We start from the raw sequence: 20156 nt of genomic DNA, 5'->3' as shown, positions 1-20156 counted from the left end.
CAGCAGGGAAGAAGCTGTTCCTCAACCTGTTGGTGCGTGTGTTCAAGCTTCCTGCCTGACGGTAGAGAGCATTACCGGGGCGGGAGGGGGCTTTGGTGACGTTGGCAGCCATTCTGCGGCAATGAGAAATGTAGATGGAGCCCCTGGATGGGAGGTTGGCTCCGTGATGGTCTGGGCTGTGCACACCACCTTCTGGAATTTCTTACAGTCCTGGGCAGGGCAGATGCTGAGCCAGCCCATCATGCCCCTGGACCGTCTGCTTTCAGTGGTACCTCTGTAAGAGTCAGTGAGGGTCTTTGCTGAATTTGCTGAGCTGCCTGAGGAAGAAGAGGCAGCGTTGTTGTACCTGACTGACTGTCACATCTACGTGGGAGGTCCAGGACAGATTGGCGGTGATCGTCAATCCTCAGAACGTGACGCTCTCCACCTCTGTTCCGTTGATGTCGATAAGGGCATGTCCTCCTCCTCTCTTTCTGACGTCAGTGAGCAGTTCTTTAGTTCGGCCGACATTGAGAAAGAGATTGTTCTCATTGCACCAGGTCACCAAGCCCTCTATCTCCTTCCTGTATTCGGACTCATTGTTGTTTAATATCCAGCCTACCACGGTGGTGTTATCAGCAAACTTGGAGATGGCGTTCATTCTGAAATTGGCAACACAGTTGTGGGTGTAGAGGGAGTACAGTAGGGGGCTGAGAACACATTCTTGGTGGGGGGGGCTCCAGTATTGAGTGTTATCATGGAGGATATGCTGTTGTCTATCCTCACTGATTGCGGTCTGTGGGTCAGGAAGCTGAGGATCCAGTTACAGAGGGTGGAGCTGAGACCGAGGCCTGAGTTTTAAGGTCAGTCTCGAGGGGATCATGGTGTTGAAGGTGGAGCTGTAGTCAATGAACAGGAGTCTGATGTAGGTGGCCTCGTTATCCAGACATTCCAGGGATGAGTATAAGGGAAGGAAAATGGTGTCTGCTGAGGACCTGTTATGTCAGTAGGCAAATTATAGGGGATCGAGATGAGAACTGATGTGGGCCATGACCAGCCTCTCGAAGCACTTCATGATTCTGGATAGTGGGGGAGGGGATCGAGTTTCCGTGGTAACCATGTCAGTCACTTCCGTTAGGCTCCTCCCAACCTTCCACTGGTAAACCTCTGAGAAAACAAGTCAACTCTCTTTGATGCCAATCTCCTGCCAACTGGGTACTGCCACCGAGTGCGGAAGGCACGTTAGCCGATGGATCTGAAGGGATACAGCAAGTCCAGGTTGTCATAGCAACGCAATGATCTGTTATCGTGTTACCAGAGTTTTATGGCCTCCCGCATGATTCGTTCTGGGTAGCCATTTGCCGGGTCCGTCAATCCCCCTCACCAACGTGAAGCTTGCCCAAGTCACTGAACAAGTCAAAAGGATCATCCCCCTTGTTACCCAGAGAGTCGGACATGGTGTTCCATAGGCTTTTCAACATTTTCATCAATTATTTGTCCATGTCCATGCCCTCTCCAAATCCTATGGGATAGAATGCCAAACCAGCAAAGTTACATTAAGCATGGAAGCGTACAAAAGAGGTGTGGATTAGGCCATTCGGCCCTTCTGTATGATCATGGCTGATTGTCCAACTCAGTCCCCTTTTCCCCACTTTCACCCCATATCGTTTGATTGCCCTGGTCTGAAGAACTGACTTCACTCGTTGTTGAAAGCATTCAAACTTTGACAGAACCTTGCCTTGGCCTCAGTTGGAGCACTGTGCCCCGTGCCAGCCTTCATATGTAATAACTCCCCAGGGGCTGGTATCCAAGTTCCCCCTTTAGCTACACATGGAGAGGCCCTGGCACCGATCCAGCTCCCTCAGAGCCAGCTGGCAGAGTGAAGAGAACCCAGGACTCTCCTGATCATATCTGTCAGCCAGGGCTCCCTGATTAACGCCTACTTCATCCGGCTCATTACACATCCCTCTTGGCTGTGCTACAGCCATTGCACTGTTTTCGTCTCCATTTCACACAAAGACTGGGATTGAAGCCAGAAATCGAGGTTATAGATACGAACAAGTCGTGAATAACTCAGATTGGGGGATCCAGGAGAAACATATTTACTGGGAGACCATGAGGCAAAGGCCTGAAATGAGGCCATTCAGCCCACAGAGTCTGCTCCCATGTTTGATCACGGCTGAGATGTTTCTCAACCCCATTCCCTCCCTTCTCCCCTGCAACCCTCACTAACCAAGCACCAAAGCCTTGGCCTCCACAGCTCTCCATGGCAACGCATTCCACAGATCCGTGGTGGGAGAGATTGAGGAGAAGGTGAAGCTTGCTCCCACTAGGGAATGTTGGAGCTGGACAAGTCCGAGGGAGGCCAGAACGGAAGGGGGGGTGGGGGGGGGGGGTGGGGGGGGGGGGGTGGGGGGTGCAGAGGATGGTGGTGGGGGAGGGTTGTGAGTGGAGGTGCAGCGTGAGTAGGCCCTCAAGCCGGATGTCTCTGCGCGCGGCCCGCACCTTCCAGCTGGGGGCCCTGATCTGACTTTCCCCTTCCTCCCTCAAAGCCGTGACAAACCGGTCGGACCCAGTCTACGAGACACTCCGGACAGGGGTTGTCATGGCCAACCGTGAGAGGAAGAAGAACTCCGAGGACAAGAAAAATGTAAGTGGTGACACCGAGCATGGCGCTGGGGGAAGGGAGAGAGAGGCGGAGGGGGAGGGGGGGGGCTGAAATTGTAGCTGCAGCCCTGGCACACAGCGGGGAGCTGAGGGGGGGGGGGGGGGGGGGGGGGCACACTGGAACCTTCCTGGTGGCCGGTCACTTGGGGTGGGGCGATGTCATGGGAGACGCACACGGTGTGGGTATCGAGTTCACATGCGGTGGTCCATCATCGCCAGGCCCCGCCCTGAGGCCTAGACGTTGTTCCTGCCTTGCAGCATCAGCCGAGCGCAGGCCTGAAATGCAGACAGGAACCTGGAGGAGAAGGTGCAAAGGCTGCTGGGAGCGGCTGCTCGGATGCTCCCAAATCTCGCGGCTATCGCGTTGTGGAGAGCTCTCGCGGCTGCTCTCCCTCTTTGCCTGTCGGTTTTTTTTTTCTTGTTTTCCCACAGAATGAAGTTCCGTCCGATCCATGTGCTGGAGGTGGGCATCCATTTTGTCACCCTTGTGGTCTTCTTCATCCTTTCCTTCCTCACTCCCCCGCGGGACGTCCCTTCTCCTGGCTGGAGCTCCCCCCACGCACTGCCCTTTTGGACGCTCTGCCAGGCAGCCGGTTCCGAGCGGGAATGATCCAGCTTGTGAGCAATGATTCGACGCTCCCAGCGCAGGCCAATGGCCAGCAGTTAGGAGCGGGAGGGATTCCTAGCCAGTCATGTGATGGAGCCTCTGTCCTTCCTGTCCATAGCAACCTGCAGCCTGTAGTGAAAGGACTCTGCTCCGACAGCAACATAGAGTCCCAGGGGCAAACTGAAGCAGCCCATCTCTGCCGTGCTGTCCTGGGGAAGGTCCAGCGGCATCTCCAGTTTCTCGCCAAACATCCAAAAGGCCCGAGGAGGCTGGAGATCTAAACTTGAAACAAAAATGGCTGGAAAAACTCAGCAGGGCTGGTAGCATCCACAGAGAACAGAAAAACACTTCAGCTCCAGTGACCGTTCAAAGCGTCTCTGCTCCATAGCGTCACGGAGCCCTTGTCCCTCGGGTTTTGCTGGTGCACCATTCCGACAGTGCCAGTGCTGCAGCCACCCCGGTGAGTTATTGGCTCACTGTCTCGCTCCAACGCCCCGTCACATTCCCTGTCCAGATTACAATGCTGGGGGGGGTCATGGGATTCAGTGGAATTGGGCTCCTGTTCTGTCAACACCGCCTCACCTCCTACCCCTGAACAAACTGGGTCTCTCTCCAGCCTCAGGCACCCGTTCACCCACTGGTGCGATGGCAGCCACGGTTCGCCCGCTGTCAGATGCCCATTGGCGTCCAGCTCAGAACGAGTCCTTGAAGTGGGCCGACTGACTCCAAAAGGATGGGCAAGATGCCCTCCGTGCTTGCTGGAGAAGGCGATTGTGGAGCTAGTTTCCTCTTCTGTTACTGGGACGTGGGTATGACTGGCAAGGCCAGTATTTATTGCCCATCGCTAACTGGCGTTGGGCTGAGTGCCTCACTCAGCTGTTTCAGAGTCACCCCCCCCATTGGCTGTGGCTCTGGCGTTACACCCAGGCCTGGCCAGGCCATGCCAGGGAAGGATGGCAGGTTTCCTTCACAAAAGGACGAGTGAAGGGGGTGGGGTGTTTTTAAGCAATTGCTGATGGTTGGCATGGTCACCATCACTGAGACCAGCTTCAGATGCGGGATCTGGAGTTGAATCCTACCAGCCAGCGCCGGAAGCCGTGTTGCCCAGGGTTACATTCTCACGACATCAGCAACTAGCCTCTCTAACTCAGAGGGGGCTACACACATTCTGAAAGGGCCCAGCGACACCTGAAGGAACGGCGATAGATTTCCAAGTCGGGATGGTGAGGGGCTCGGAGGGGAACTTGCAGGGGGTGGTGTCCCCGTGTACCTGCTGCCCTTGTCCTTCTGGATGGAATTGGCCGTGGGTTTGGAAGGTGCTGTCCGACGATCTTTGGTGAATTTCTGCGGGGCATCTTGTAGATGGTACACACTGCTGCTACTGAGCGTCGGTGGGAGAGGGAGTGGGTGTTTGTGGATGTGGGGCCAATCAAGCGGCTGCTTTGTCCTGGATGGTGTTGAGCTTCTTGAGTGTTGTTGGAGCTGCCCCCATCCAGGGGCAAGTGGGGAGTATTCCCTCACCCTCCTGACCGGTGCCTTGGAGATGGTGGGACAGGCTTTGGGGAGTCAGGAGGGGGGGGGGGGGTTACTCGCTACAGGATTCCCAGCCTCCGACCTGCTCTTGTAGCCACAGTGTGTGGGTGGTAAGTCCAGTTCAGTTTCTGGTCAACAATAACCCCCCCAAAGATGTTGATAGTAGGGGATTCAGTGATGGCAACATGTCAAGGGGCAGAGTTACATTCTCTCTTATTGGAGAGGGCCATTACCTGGTCTTTGGGTGCTGTGAATGTTCCTTGCCTGGGTATTGTCCAGATCTTGTTGCGTTTGGACACGGACTGTTTCAGTCTCTGAGGAGTGGCGAATGGTGCTGGACACTGTGCAAACACCAGCAAACGTCCTCATTCCTGACCTTACGCTGGAGGGGAACTCGAGGCTTTTATTGAACTCAGCTGGAGATCCCAGTGGGTCAGGCAGCCTCCCAGTGGAGGGAGAGAGAGCAGGCGAACGCCTCGAAACCTCAACTTGCTGTCTCTCCATAGTTTCGGGTTTCCTGCAGTCAGGCTCCCAGTTCCGCACTGCAGCCCCTGGATAGGGGAGCTCAGCCTCGCCTTCGCAAAAGGGGGCCATTGGGAAGAGGCGCTACCTGCTGGCTGAGGCAGTGCTAACCACGTGCCATGACTGAAGAAATCAATAAAGGCTAATGGTCTCCTGAGGAGAAACACAAATCGATCAGCCCACGATTAATGGCAGGAGTGGGGGCAGAGGGATGGTGGCAGTTGTGTTGCTAGGTATGCCGCCCAGCAAGTGAGAGAAACGATTGGTATGTGTACGCCAGCAGCCATCAGGTAGATCCACACCGACCCTGATATGGCTGAAGAAGTGCCAATTTGTCAATGCTTCTCAGCGTGCGCTGATCAGGGCCGTTCGATTAATTATAGCCACACGTACCGAGATACAGTGAAAAGTATTGTACTGCGTGCTGTCCAGATAAATCCTGCCTCACACAAGTACACCAGGGTGAGAGAACAGAACGCAGAATATAGTGTTACAGAGAAGGTGTAGAGAAAGATCACCTCTACTGTACGAGCGATCTAATATATAAGCCTGATAACAGGAGGGAAGAAGCTGTTCTTGAATCTGTTGGTACGTGTTTTCAAAATTTTGTATCTTCTGCCCGAAGGAGGAGGGGGGAAGAGAGTGTCCCCGGGGTGGGAGGGGTCTTTGATGATGTTGCTGCCTTCCTGAGGCAGTGGGAAGGGTAGACGGAGCCAATGGATGGAAGGAGGGACTGGGCTGTGTTCACAACTCCCTGTAGTTTGTTACTGTCCTGGGAAGAGTAGTTCCCGTACCAAGCCGTGATCCATCCGGATACTTTCTACGGTGCATCTGTAACGATTGGTAACGGGTCCTTGTGGACGTGCTGAATTTGCTTAGCCTCCTGAGGAAGGAGAGGGGTGCCGAGAACATCGAAGAGACCGGCAACATGTATGGTAACATGTGTTGCAAGTTGTCCCGATGGGTGTCAATGTTACCAAAAATGTGTCTTCTTTTCCCAGACACGTTCCAGTTCTGTCCTCCGAAATGACTGCACTTTCGAGGATTGAGTTTGATCTTACTCTGAGAGGGAGCCCACGTGAGGACAAGCAACAGCTGCCTTTTCCCAAAAACCATCCAGCCTGCGTCGAGGGCAGGTTCCCCCCACTCCCTACTCAGACCACGTTTCCTTGCCTTCGTTCTTTCTCGGCGTGGCCTTGGGGAGCCTGGCCGTGTAGCCAGCTCCCTCGGGAGCTGTGGGAGTGCCCCCCCCACCCCCCTAGTCTCTTGCAGGCTGGCAGGGCAACAGCAGGCCGAATAGGAAAGTCGACGCCCCGGCCTAACCACAGCAGCAGCGGGTACCAGACCCAGCTTCGAAAGGCACCACTTGCACGTTTCAAACCGGCATCAAAAACAGCCAACTGCTGGAAGTTGGCAGGAAGGCGGTGAATGAACGGGCTGCCCACGGCCTGGCACAGGGTGGAAACTGGGTGGCGCAAAGTGCTGGCATGTGTGACAGGCGCACAATTTCAGCCCCAGGGGATGCAGTGGGCTGGACTGGATAGCCTGGGTAACTCTGTAACTCTTTCCTGTGCTTTCCAGCCCGCGCAAATGGTTGATGAAGAATTTGATAATCCCAAGCCTGGGGAACAACACGGGTCAGCAGGTAGGTCTGTGGGCAGTGCCAGCCTTGCACAGAGGCACAAGAACACTCCTTGGCAGAGAATGTCTTTGACAGGGGCATCTAAGGGCACCCTGTCCCGTGACCCATTTTGCTTCATGAATGATGATCCAGGGCAGTGCCAGATTCGGCACAATCACCAGGAACTGCAAGCCAGGCAGAGAACAACACACTGCTCTGATTGGACAGGAGGAAGACCTTCCTTCTGAGCTGACAATATGGACTCCATCTCAACACTGTGCCATCTTGAAAAAGGTTCCCACACGTCAGAGCGCACACAGGAGGGTAACACAAACAATGCCAGGTGGACAGACAGGCCAGACCATTTTATACAGTCACTGCTGTACCCCCTGCCCCACTGTGCCCCCTGCCCCACTGAACCCACTGCCCCACCGTACCCCCATCCCACTGTGCCCCCTGCCCCACTGTACCCACTGCCCCACCGTACCCCCATCCCACTGTGCCCCCTGCCCCACTGTGCCCATTGCCCCACTGTACCCCTGCCCCACCGTACCCACTGCCCCATTGTGCCCCCTGCCCCATTGTACCCCCTGCCCTACTGTACCCACTGCCCCACTATACCCCCTGCCCCACCGTTCCCACTGCCCCACTGTGCCCATTGCCCCACTGTGCCCATTGCCCCACTGTGCCCCCTGCCCCACTGTGCCCCCTGCCCCACTGTGCCCACTGCCCCATTGTGCCCCCTGCCCCATTGTACCCCCTGCCCTACTGTACCCCCTGCCCCACTATACCCCCTGCCCCACCGTTCCCACTGCCCCACTGTGCCCATTGCCCCACTGTGCCCATTGCCCCACTGTACCCATTGCCCCACTGTGCCCCCTGCCCCACTGTGCCCCCTGCCCCACTGTGCCCCCTGCCCTATTGTGCCCCCTGCCCCACCGTACCCCCTACCCTACTGTACCCCCTGCCCCATTGTACCCCCTGCCCTACTGTACCCCCTGCCCTACTGTACCCCCTGCCCCACCGTACCCACTGCTCCACTGTGCCCCCTGCCCCACTGTGCCCATTGCCCCACTGTACCCACTGCCCCACTGTACCCCCTGCCCCATCGTACCCCCTGCCCCACTGTACCCCCTGCCCCACTGTACCCATTGCCCCATCTTACCCCTGCCCCACTGTACTCCCTGCCCCACTGTACCCACCGTCCCACTGTACCCCCTGCCACACTGTACCCCCATCCCACTGTGCCCCCTGCCCCACTGTACCCACTGTACCCCCTGCCCCACTTTGCCCCCTGCCCCACTGTGCCCCCTGCCCCACTGAACCCACTGTGCACCCGCCCCACTGTGCCCCCTGCCCCACCGTACCCACTGTGCCCCTGTCCCACTGTACCCACTGCCCCACCGTACCCCCGCGCCAACGTACCCCCTGCCCCAACGTACCCCCTGCCCCAACGTACCCATTGCCCCACTGTACTCCCTGCCCCACTGTACCCACTGTCCCACTGTGCCCCCACCCCACCGTACCCCCTGCCCCGCCGTACCCCCTGCCCCACCGTACGCCCTGCCCCAGTGTACTCCCTGCCCCACTGTACCCATTGCCCCACTGTACCCATTGCCCCACTGTACCCCATGCCCTACTGTACCCCCTGCCCCACTGTACCCATTGCCCCACTGTACCCCATGCCCTACTGTACCCCCTGCCCCACTGTACCCATTGCCCCACCGTACCCACTGCCCCACTGTACCCCCTGCCCCACTGTACCCCCTGCCCCACCGTACCCACTGCCCCACCGTACCCCCTGCCCCACTGTACCCCCTGCCCCATCGTACCCCTGCTCCACTGTACTCCCTGCCCCACTGTACCCACTGTCCCACTGTACCCCCTGCCCCACTGTACCCCCGTCCCACTGTGCCCCCTGCCCCACTGTACCCACTGCCCAACTGTGCCCCCTGCCCCACCGTACCCACTGTGCCCCCTGCCCCACTGTACCCCCTGCCCCACAGTGCTCCCTGCCCCACTGTGCCCCCTGCCCCACTGTACCCATTGCCCCACCGTAACCCCCGCCCCATTGTACCCCCAGCCCCATTGTACCCCCTGCCCCACCGTACCCACTGCCCAACCATACCCCCGACCCATCGTACCCACTGCCCCACAGTACTCCCTGCCCCACTGTACTCCCTGCCCCACTGTGCCCCCTGCCCCACTGTACTCCCTGCCCCACTGTACCCCCTGCCCCACTGTACCCACTGCCCCACTGTACTCCCTGCCCCACTGTACCCATTGCCCCACCGTACCCACTGCCCCACTGTACCCCCTGCCCCACTGTACCCACTGCCCCACTGTACTCCCTGCCCCACTGTACCCATTGCCCCACCGTACCCACTGCTCCACCGTACCCCCTGCCCCACTGTACCCCCTGCCCCATCGTACCCCTGCTCCACTGTACTCCCTGCCCCACTGTACCCCCTGCCCCACTGTACCCCCTGCCCCACCGTACCCACTGCTCCACCGTACCCCCTGCCCCACTGTACCCCCTGCCCCATCGTACTCCTGCTCCACTGTACTCCCTGCCCCACTGTACCCACTGTCCCACTGTACCTCCTGCCCCACTGTGCCCCCAGCCCCACTGTACCCACTGCCCAACTGTGCCCCCTGCCCCACCGTACCCACTGTGCCCCCTGCCCCACTGTACCCCCTGCCCCACTGTACCCACTGCCCCACCGTAACCCCCGCCCCATTGTACCCCCAGCCCCATTGTACCCCCTGCCCCACCGTACCCACTGCCCAACCGTACCCCCGACCCATCGTACCCACTGCCCCACAGTACTCCCTGCCCCACTGTACTCCCTGCCCCACTGTACTCCCTGCCCCACTGTACCCCCTGCCCCACTGTACCCACTGCCCCACTGTACTCCCTGCCCCACTGTGCCCCCTGCCCCACTGTGCCCCCTGCCCCACTGTACTCCCTGCCCCACTGTACCCCCTGCCCCACTGTGCCCCCTGCCCCACAGTGCCCCCTACCCCACTGTGCCCCCTACCCCACTGTACCCCCTGCCCCATTGTACCCCCTGCCCCACTCTGCCCGCTGCCCCACTGTGCCCCCTGCCCCACTGTGCCCCCTGCCCCATCGTACCCCCTGCTCCACTGTACCCACTGCCCCACCGTGCCCCCTGCCCTTCTGTGCCCCCTGCCCCACTGTACCCCCTGCCCCATCGTACCCCCTGCCCCATCGTACACCCTGCCCCATTGTGCCCCCTGCCTCATCGTACCCACTGCCCCATCGTACCCCCTGCCCCATCGTACCCCCTGGCCCATCGTACCCCCTGCCCCATCGTACCCCCTGGCCCATCGTACCCCCTGCTCCACTCTGTCCCCTGCCCCACTGTACCCCTGCCCCACTGTACCCCTGCCCCACTGTGCCCCCGCCCCATTATACCCCCTGCCCTACTGTGAGCTCTGACGTATATCCCAGGAACACCCTGCCAGTCCCTGCTGGGCGTCTCTGGGAAGTTAGCTGGGTGGCCGTAGCTCTCCTTAAGCAATGTGTGGTCACAGGGGAAGCGCTCCAGAGACCTCTGAAAGTGGATCCATGAAAGGACTACAATCGTGCTGCTGTGAAATAAAGCAGATCCTTCCCACCAGACCAACACCCAGCGAAAGTAACCTATCCCAGCTTCCTCACTTCCAACCGTGCATTCGGGGTCGTAGCAGCTTGAAAGCCTTGAGAGACCAGGCCTCCCTTGGCTGGACATCGCCATGGTGACAGAGCAGACATTAACCTGTCACCTGGCTGTCCAATCCTGCTGCTCAAAACAAGATTGAGGCACCAAAGTTGTGTTTATGTCTGAAATAATGTTTCTTTCTGCGTATAGTCTGGGATTTTCCATTCCGAAATTGAGTCGAATTAATTTTACTTGCCTTGTTCTTCCACAGTTTCCAAATGAGCTGGATTTCTGACCCACTTGTACCTCACTGAGGCCTGTCTTTGACGGGTTGACTTGCAATGTCCCCCCCCCCCCCTGCCGCTCCCCCCCCTCCGGTCTCTGAAACCGCTCCGGTCTAACAGTGGCCCTCTGATTCTTGCAGGTGGTGAGGCAGCAGACAAGAAAGACAAGAATAATCCAGATGAGGCCAAGGTAATGTGGCCTGTCTGTCCCGACCTGGCCACAGGCGACAACAGGGGACGCTCCTCTTCACAAACACGGAAAGGCTGAGTCGGATTCCCAGTTGCAGAAAGGAAACAGAATGGGAACGGGAATCAATGCAGCCCCGGTCCCCCTGTAAAAAGCTGACATCCCCTGTCAAAATTCCCAGTCCCAAACCCAACCCCACCGCCATCCCCAAACTCCAACACCAGCCCCAGTCCCAGGCCCAAATCCAAACTCCAGCCCCCTACACCTCCTCCCTATCTCTGTCACAACCTCTGGCACCTACACTCCCTCCCTATCTCTGTAAACCCCTCCGGCCCCTACAACCCCTCCCTATTCCTGTCACCCCCTCCAGCCCCTGAACCCCCTCCCCTTTCACTGTAACCCCCCTCCAGCCCCTACACCCCCTCCCTATCTCTGTAACCTCCTCCAGCCCCTACACCCCCTCCCTATCTCTGTAACCCCCTCCAGCCCCTGAACCCCCTCCCTATCTCTGCAACCCCTTCCAGTCCCTACACCCCCTCCCTATCTCTGTCACCCCCTCCAGCCCTTGAACTCCCTCCCTATCTCTGTAACCCCCTCCAGCCCCTACACCCCCTCCCTATCTCTGTAACCCCCTCCAGCCCGTACACCCCCTCCCTATCTCTGTAACCCCTCCAGTCCCTACACCCCCTCCCTATCTCTGTAACCCCCTCCAGCCCCTGAACCCCCTCCCTATCTCTGTAACCCCCTCCAGCCCGTACACCCCCTCCCTATCTCTGTAACCCCCCCTCTAGCCCCTGAACCCCCTCCCTATCTCTGCAACCCCTTCCAGTCCCTACACCCCCTCCCTATCTCTGTCACCCCCTCCAGCCCTTGAACTCCCTCCCTATCTCTGTAACCCCCTCCAGCCCCTACACCCCCTCCCTATCTCTGTAACCCCCTCCAGCCCGTACACCCCCTCCCTATCTCTGTAACCCCTCCAGTCCCTACACCCCCTCCCTATCTCTGTAACCCCCTCCAGCCCCTGAACCCCCTCCCTATCTCTGTAACCCCCTCCAGCCCGTACACCCCCTCCCTATCTCTGTAACCCCCCCTCTAGCCCCTTCACCCCCACCCTATCTCTGTAACCCTCTCCAGCCCGTACACCCCCTCCCTATCTCTGTAACCCCCTCCAGCCCGTACACCCCTCCCTATCTCTGTCACCCACCCCAGACCCTACACCCCCTCCCTATCTCTGTAACCCCCTCCAGCCCCTACACCCCCTCCCTATCTCTGTAACCCCCTCCAGTCCCTACACCCCCTCCCTATCTCTGTAACCCCCTCCAGCCCCTACACCCCCTCCCTATCTCTGTAACCCCCCTCCAGCCCCTACACCCCCTCCCTATCTCTGTAACCCCCTCCAGTCCCTACACCCCCTCCCTATCTCTGTAACCCCCTCTAGCCCCTTCACCCCCACCCTCTCTGTAACCCCCACGAGCCCCTACACCCCCTCCCTATCTCTGTAACCCCCTCCAGCCCCTACACCCCTCCCTATCTCGGTAACCCCCTACAGCCCCTACACCCCCTCCCTATCTCTGTAACCTCCTCCAGCCCCTACACCCCCTCCCTATCTCTGTAACCCCCTCCAGCCCCTGAACCCCCTCCCTATCTCTGCAACCCCTTCCAGTCCCTACAACCCCTCCCTATCTCTGTAACCCCCTCCAGCCCCGACACCCCCCTCCCTATCTCTGTAACCCCCTCCAGCCCCTACACCCCCTCCCTATCTCTGTAACCTCCTCCAGCCCCTACACCCCCTCCCTATCTATGTAACCCCCTCCAGCCCCTGAACCCCCTCCCCTTTCACTGTAACCCCCCTCCAGCCCCTACACCCCCTCCCTATCTCTGTAACCTCCTCCAGCCCCTGCACCCCCTCCCTATCTCTGTTACCCCCTCCAGCCCCTGAACCCCCTCCCTATCTCTGTAACCCCCTCCAGCCCCTACACCCCCCTCCCTATCTCTGTAACCCCCCTCAAGCCCCTACACCCCCTCCCTATCTCTGTAACCTCCTCCAGCCCCTACACCCCCTCCCTATCTCTGTAACCCCCTCCAGCCCCTACACCCCCTCCCTATCTCTGTAACCCCCTCCAGTCCCTACACCCCTCCCTATCTCTGTAACCCCCTCCAGCCCCTACACCCCCTCCCTATCTCTGTAACCCCCTCCAGTCCCTACACCCCCTCCCTATCTCTGTAACCCCTCCAGCCCCTACACCCCCTCCCTATCTCGGTAACCCCCTCCAGCCCCTATACCCCCTCCCTATCTCTGTAACCCCCTCCAGCCCCTATACCCCCTCCCTATCTCTGTAACCCCCTCCAGCCCCTACACCCCCTCCCTATCTCTGTAACCCCCTCCACCCCCTACACCCCCTCCCTATCTCTGTAACCCCTCCAGCCCCTATACCCCCTCCCTATCTCTGTAACCCCCTCCAGTCACTACACCCCCTCCCTATCTCTGTAACCCCCTCCACCCCCTACACCCCCTCCCTATCTCTGTAACACTCTCCAGTCCCTACACCCCCTCCCTATCTCTGTAACCCCCTCCAGTCCCTACACCCCCTCCCTATCTCTGTAACCCCCTCCAGTCCCTACACCCCCTCCCTATATCTGTAACCCCCTCCAGTCCCTACACCCCCTCCCTATCTCTGTAACCCCCTCCAGTCACTACACTGGAAACAGCAGAGGGTGCATGGCGTATGGCCTGGCATGGGAAGCTGAGGGGTGAAGGTGAGGAATCGGGAGGTGGGTTCGAATTTGGTGGGGTGGCACCAAGACCGTGAGAATAAGCAGCTGGCTCTTTCGAGGAAGGCGATGGGCTGAATGGACCCGCTGTGCTAGACGATGCTGTAATATTCTAGGCCTTGAGCCCTGCTGCTGCACTCCAGTTGCTGGTGCAGGGTAGAGACAGGGTTGTTTTCCGCTATCGGGGCTCCACCCTTGACTGGCTGGTCGCATCGGATTACCCAGCAGCCAATAAGAAATCAAGGCAGGGTTAGAGGAAATGGGCCACAGATCGGCTTCTGGTTGCCCATCCAGTATATTGGGCATTCACTTCCCATGGCCACTCCACCTGAACCTGCACATCCCTGGGCACTATGGGTAATTTCCCATGGCCAATCCACCCTGACCTGCACATCCCTGGGCACTATGGGACAATTTCCCATGGCCAATCCATCCTAACCTGCACATCCCTGGGCACTATGGGACAATTTAGCACGGCCAATCCACCCTAACCTGCACATCTTTGGACTGTGGGAGGAAACCCACGCAGACACGGGGAGAACGTGCAAACTCCACACAGTCAGTCGCCCGAGGCTGGAATCGAACCTGGGTCCCTGGTGCTGTGAGGCAGCGGTGGTAACCACTGAGCCACCGTGCCGGCCCAATTGTGTGAAGAGACCCTTTCGTGGTCAATGATTGGCCACCCCGACTGGAAGGTCAGCCCATTGAGCTTTAGCCCCAGGGCCTTAATGGCTGAGGTGGCAAGGGGGGTGTGTGGTGGTGGTGGTGGGTATCACCCAGGTGCCAACCTGCCCAGCTGTCTGACACCTCCTGCTGGAAAGGTCAGGCTGGAGTTTGACTCGCTGGGCTCTCGAGGGCTGAAGAAGCCCACCAATGTGTGTGGGCCGAATGCGATAAGCTGGCCACTGTCCCGAGGCAGGGAGAAGGGAGCCGACGAGACCCTGAGTCAGGGCAGGGAGGTTGGGGAGGGGGGCTTCTGTCTGCCAACATTCACATGCTACGCTTCTCAACAGTTTGCCTTTCCTTCCTCTCGGCCAGGCCAAGAAGCCACAGCCGGGCCTGCGAGGCGGCTTCGCGCAGACTCACTACTTTGTCGCTTTGTACAGATACAAAGCTCAGGAGAAGGATGACCTGGATTTCCAGTAAGTTCACGCTCGGCCCAGTCCTCCAGCGGGTTCCCACTGCTGCTCGGAACGAGCCGCGTGTCCCTCAGCCCTGCCCAGGGCCCAACGTCCAGACAGTCAGCGACGGGAGAGAGAGAGAGAGGGCTGCTGCTCACTTCCTTGTCAGACTCTCTCCCGCAAAGGCTGTTTATCAGCCAGTGCACAGACATGATGGGCGCGCGGGACATTGGTGTTGTTTTTATTTATTCATTTGAGAGATGAACAGGAAGGGATGTGGGCCCAGTGGGAGTCAGTGAGGTCAGTGTGGACCGGAGGGTCTGTTTCCATGCTGGGCATGGCTGGCTTTGCCAGTGTTTATTGCCCGTCCCCAGCTGCGCTTTAGAACGCCCAACGTTTTCTCCTGGGTTTGCAATTGCTCCCTTGTATTTCTCCACGGGCTCCTACCGAGTGTTGAGTATAACTGAGGGACTCCAGTAGCCCCTCCTGGAAGAGCTGTGGATGGGTGGGAGGTTCCGATGGAGGGTTGGACAGCCCGATGGATAAGGGGAGAGTGGGAATGACAGGTGGATGGCTGGATGCTTGCCTTGATCAGTCACGCTCTCAATGGAAAGTGCTGGGATGTGATGTTGGAGCTGTACCGAACTTCGGTCAGGCCACAGCTGGAATACTATGTGCAGTTCTGGTCCCCACGCTACAGGGAGGATGGGATTGTACCGGAGTGGGGAGGTGCAGATGAGATGCACCAGGATATTGTCTGGGATGGAGCAGTTTAGTGAGGGAGAGAGGCTGGACAAGCCTGGGCTGTTTCCTACAGAGCTGAGGAGGCTGAGGGGGGGGAGCTGCTCGAGGGGGATATGATGATGAGGAACATGGACAGGGTGGATAGGAAGCAGCTGTTCCCCTTACTCGCAGGGGGAATAAGAAATGGGCTCCATTTTAAGTGGGAAGCGAGCAGGTTTCGAGGGGGTTTGAGGGTGGTGGAGGTCTGGAATGCACTGCCTGGGAGGGGAGTTGAGGGAAGAAACGGTGCTACCTTTAAAAAGTACTTGGATGAGCATAACATTGAAGGCTATGAGCCTAGTGTGGGAAAGTGGGACGAGCAGCATTGACTCAATGGGCTGAAGGGCCTCTTCTATACTGTATAGTTCTATGATACTGTGGTGGGAGTGACAGACGGGTGGACAGTGGGAGAGTGAGTTGGGCAATTGGGCAGTGGGAAGGTGAGACAGGTGGGCAGTGGGAGTGACAGATGGATTGGTGGGCAGTGGGGGGGGGGGAGAGAGAGAGAGATGGGCGGGCGGGTGTGTGACCAAAGCACTGGGTGTGTTGGTCGCTGGGTAAGGGGTTGGAGGGCTGGGTGGATGGTGTGAGTCAGCGGAAAGGCGTCAAATGGCCTGTTCTCGAGACTCTCGCCTTCCGAGTTGGCCGGCGAGCCTGTGTGTGAGGTGAGTGGGACAGGCTGAGATCCGGATGGAGCAGCCATATTGTCCCAGCAGCCTCCCTGACAGGGCCTGGGTCAGTCAGCAGGAACTCTGGCTGCTTTCAGATCCAACCTGGCGTGGGAGCCGTTGGGCACTGCGGGGGAGGCTGGCTGGGAGGATGGGCAGGGGTTTTTTTTTTTGTTGTTGATCAGCTGCTATTAGGGCAAGCGGTCAGTCGTTGGCAAGTTGACCGTGTTGGGTGGATGCGTTCAGGTTGAAGGGCGGGGTGTGGAGCTGACCCAGAGACAGGGACACAGCGACAGGTAGACGCGATGAGCTCCCAGCCTGGGTTTCTAAAGTGATCGGAGCTCCCAGGATGCTCCCCTCGGGTAGATTGCTGGGGTATAAGAGCTGAGGTGCAATAAGGCAGGGGCGGGGGCAGTGGGGGGGATGCTGGGGGTGTTCCAAACTGAAGTGGCTCTCACAGCTGCCTTCCCTTGCTTTTGTAGTGCAGGCGATCGGGTGACTGTCTTCGATGACTCCAATGAGGAATGGTGGAAGGTAGGTGACAAAGGCGCGGCGCTCCGAAAGCTTGTGGTTTCACCGGGAGCCACTAGGACGATAACCTGGGGTCGTGTGTAACCTCTGACCCTGACCCAGTCCCCAGTCCGATACCAGCAACTCCAACGCAAAAGGAGAGCCTGCATCCGCCAGGAAGATCCCACTGTTTCCAACATGTTCAGCAGCGCCGCTCACAAAATATTCTCCCACACCGTCCTGCCCCTCACGTCCCTTTTATATCTTTCCCCTCTCACCCTAAACCTGTGCCCTCTAGTTCTGGACTCCCCGATCCCAGGGAAAAGACTTTGTCTATTTACCCTATCCATGCCCCTCATGGTCTTATCAACCTCTATAAGGTCACCCCTCAGCCTCCGACGCTCCAGGGAAAACAGCCCCAGCCTGCTCAGCCTCTCCCTGTAGCTCAAATCCTCCAACCCTGGCAACATCCTTGTAAATCTTTTCTGAACCCTTTCAAGTTTCAAAACATCTTTCCGATAGTGTTGGATAAAACACTGCCCATCAGAGGGGGTATGGATGGAGCTGATCAGAAGGTCATATCAAGGAGGGGAGCAGGTTACAGGGAGTGTGGGACAGGGAGTGTGGGACAGGGAGTGTGGGACAGGGAGAGTCAGGGAGTGTGGGACGGGGAGAGACAGGGAGTGTGGGACAGGGAGTGTGGGACAGGGAGTGTGGGACAGGGAGAGTCAGGGAGTGTGGGACGGGGAGAGACAGGGAGTGTGGGACGTGGAGAGACAGGGAGTGTGGGACAGGGACAGACAGGGAGTGTGGGACAGGGAGAGACAGGGAGTGTGGGACAGGGAGAGACAGGGATGAGGGACAGGGAGAGACAGGGAGTGTGGGACAGGGAGTGTGGGACAGGGAGAGACAGGGAGTGTGGGACAGGGAGAGACAGGGAGTGAGGGACAGGGAGAGACAGGGAGTGTGGGAAAGGGAGAGACAGGGAGTGTGGGACAGGGAGAGTCAGGGAGTGTGGGACAGGGAGAGACAGGGAGAGACAGGGAGTGTTGGACAGGGAGAGACAGGGATTGAGGGACAGGGAGAGACAGGGAGTGTGGGACAGGGAGAGTCAGGGAGTGTGGGACAGGGAGAGACAGGGATTGAGGGACAGGGAGAGACAGGGAGTGTGGGACGGGGAGAGTCAGGGAGTGTGGGACAGGGAGAGACAGGGAGTGTGGGACAGGGAGAGACAGGGAGTGTGCGACAGGGAGAGACAGGGAGTGTGGGACAGGGAGAGACAGGGATGAGGGACAGGGAGAGACAGGGAGTGTGGGACAGGGAGTGTGGGACAGGGAGAGACAGGGAGTGAGGGACAGGGAGAGACAGGGAGTGAGGGACAGGGAGAGACAGGGAGTGTGGGAAAGGGAGAGACAGGGAGTGTGGGACAGGGAGAGTCAGGGAGTGTGGGACAGGGAGAGACAGGGAGAGACAGGGAGTGTTGGACAGGGAGAGACAGGGATTGAGGGACAGGGAGAGACAGGGAGTGTGGGACAGGGAGAGTCAGGGAGTGTGGGACAGGGAGAGACAGGGATTGAGGGACAGGGAGAGACAGGGAGTGTGGGACAGGGAGAGTCAGGGAGTGTGGGACAGGGAGAGACAGGGAGTGTTGGACAGGGAGAGACAGGGAGTGTGGGACAAAGAGAGACAGGGGTGAGGGACAGGGAGAGACAGGAGTGTGGGACAGGGAGTGTGGGACAGGGAGAGACAGGGAGTGTGGGACAGGGAGTGTGGGACAGGGAGAGACAGGGAGTGTGGGACAGGGAGAGACAGGGAGTGTGGGAAAGGGAGAGACAGGGAGTGTGGGACGGGGAGAGACAGGGAGTGTGGGACGGGGAGAGACAAGGAGTGTGGGACAAGGAGAGACAGGGAGTGAGGGACAGGGAGAGTCAAGGAGTGTTGGACGGGGAGAGACAGGGAGTGTGGCACAGGGAGAGACAGGGAGAGTGGGACAGGGAGAGTCAGGGAGTGTGGGACAGGGAGAGACAGGGAGTGTGGGACAGGGAGAGACAGGGAGTGTGGGACGGGGAGAGACAGGGTGTGTGGGACGGGGAGAGTCAGGGTGTGTGGAACGGGGAGAGTCAGGGAGTGTGGGACAGGGAGAGACAGGGAGTGAGGGAAAGGGAGAGTCAGGGAGTGTGGGAAAGGGAGAGACGGGGAGTGTGGGACAGGGAGAGTCAGGGAGTGTGGGACGGGGAGAGTCAGGGAGTGTGGGACAGGGAGAGACAGGGAGTGTGGGACAGGGAGAGTCAGGGAGTGTGGGACAGGAAGAGACAGGGAGTGTGGGACGGGGAGAGACAGGGTGTGTGGGACGGGGAGAGTCAGGGAGTGTGGGACAGGGAGAGACAGGGAGAGACAGGGAGTGTTGGACAGGGAGAGACAGGGATTGAGGGACAGGGAGAGACAGGGAGTGTGGGACAGGGAGAGTCAGGGAGTGTGGGACAGGGAGAGACAGGGAGTGTTGGACAGGGAGAGACAGGGAGTGTTGGACAGGGAGAGACAGGGATTGAGGGACAGGGAGAGTCAGGGAGTGTGGGACAGGGAGAGACAGGGATTGAGGGACAGGGAGAGACAGGGAGTGTGGGACAGGGAGAGTCAGGGAGTGTGGGACAGGGAGAGACAGGGAGTGTTGGACAGGGAGAGACAGGGAGTGTGGGACAAAGAGAGACAGGGGTGAGGGACAGGGAGAGACAGGAGTGTGGGACAGGGAGTGTGGGACAGGGAGAGACAGGGAGTGTGGGACAGGGAGTGTGGGACAGGGAGAGACAGGGAGTGTGGGAAAGGGAGAGACAGGGAGTGTGGGACAGGGAGAGACAGGGAGTGTGGGACGGGGAGTGACAGGGATGAGGGACAGGGAGAGACAAGGAGTGTGGGACAGGGAGAGACAGGGAGTGAGGGACAGGGAGAGTCAAGGAGTGTTGGACGGGGAGAGACAGGGAGTGTGGCACAGGGAGAGACAGGGAGAGTGGGACAGGGAGAGTCAGGGAGTGTGGGACAGGGAGAGACAGGGAGTGTGGGACAGGGAGAGACAGGGAGTGTGGGACGGGGAGAGACAGGGTGTGTGGGACGGGGAGAGTCAGGGTGTGTGGGACGGGGAGAGTCAGGGAGTGTGGGACAGGGAGAGACAGGGAGTGAGGGAAAGGGAGAGTCAGGGAGTGTGGGACAGGGAGAGACAGGGAGTGTGGGACAGGGAGAGTC

The 20156-nt window shown here is 58.9% G+C and overlaps 1 protein-coding gene across 2 annotated transcripts in view; it reads left to right on the top strand.

The window, feature by feature from the left end:
- The window catches only part of stac3 (SH3 and cysteine rich domain 3), a 101138-nt gene that overhangs the window by 46264 nt on the left and 34718 nt on the right, over positions 1 to 20156 (top strand). For both annotated transcript variants that reach the window (XM_087985599.1, XM_087985598.1), the window contains exons 5-9: positions 2532 to 2629; positions 6890 to 6953; positions 11019 to 11068; positions 14876 to 14979; positions 16892 to 16943. In XM_087985599.1, coding sequence (XP_087841725.1) covers positions 2532 to 2629; positions 6890 to 6953; positions 11019 to 11068; positions 14876 to 14979; positions 16892 to 16943 — 368 coding nt within the window. The remainder of the gene's footprint in view (positions 1 to 2531; positions 2630 to 6889; positions 6954 to 11018; positions 11069 to 14875; positions 14980 to 16891; positions 16944 to 20156) is intronic.

This window comes from Chiloscyllium plagiosum, unplaced genomic scaffold, assembly GCF_037043375.1.
Source record: "Chiloscyllium plagiosum isolate Xiang-an unplaced genomic scaffold, Cpla_swu_hap1 HiC_scaffold_53X, whole genome shotgun sequence".
In the NCBI taxonomy this organism is placed as follows: domain Eukaryota; kingdom Metazoa; phylum Chordata; class Chondrichthyes; order Orectolobiformes; family Hemiscylliidae; genus Chiloscyllium; species Chiloscyllium plagiosum.
Note: the sequence above shows the minus strand (reverse complement) of the source record. Positions and strands in the feature narration are given on the sequence as shown.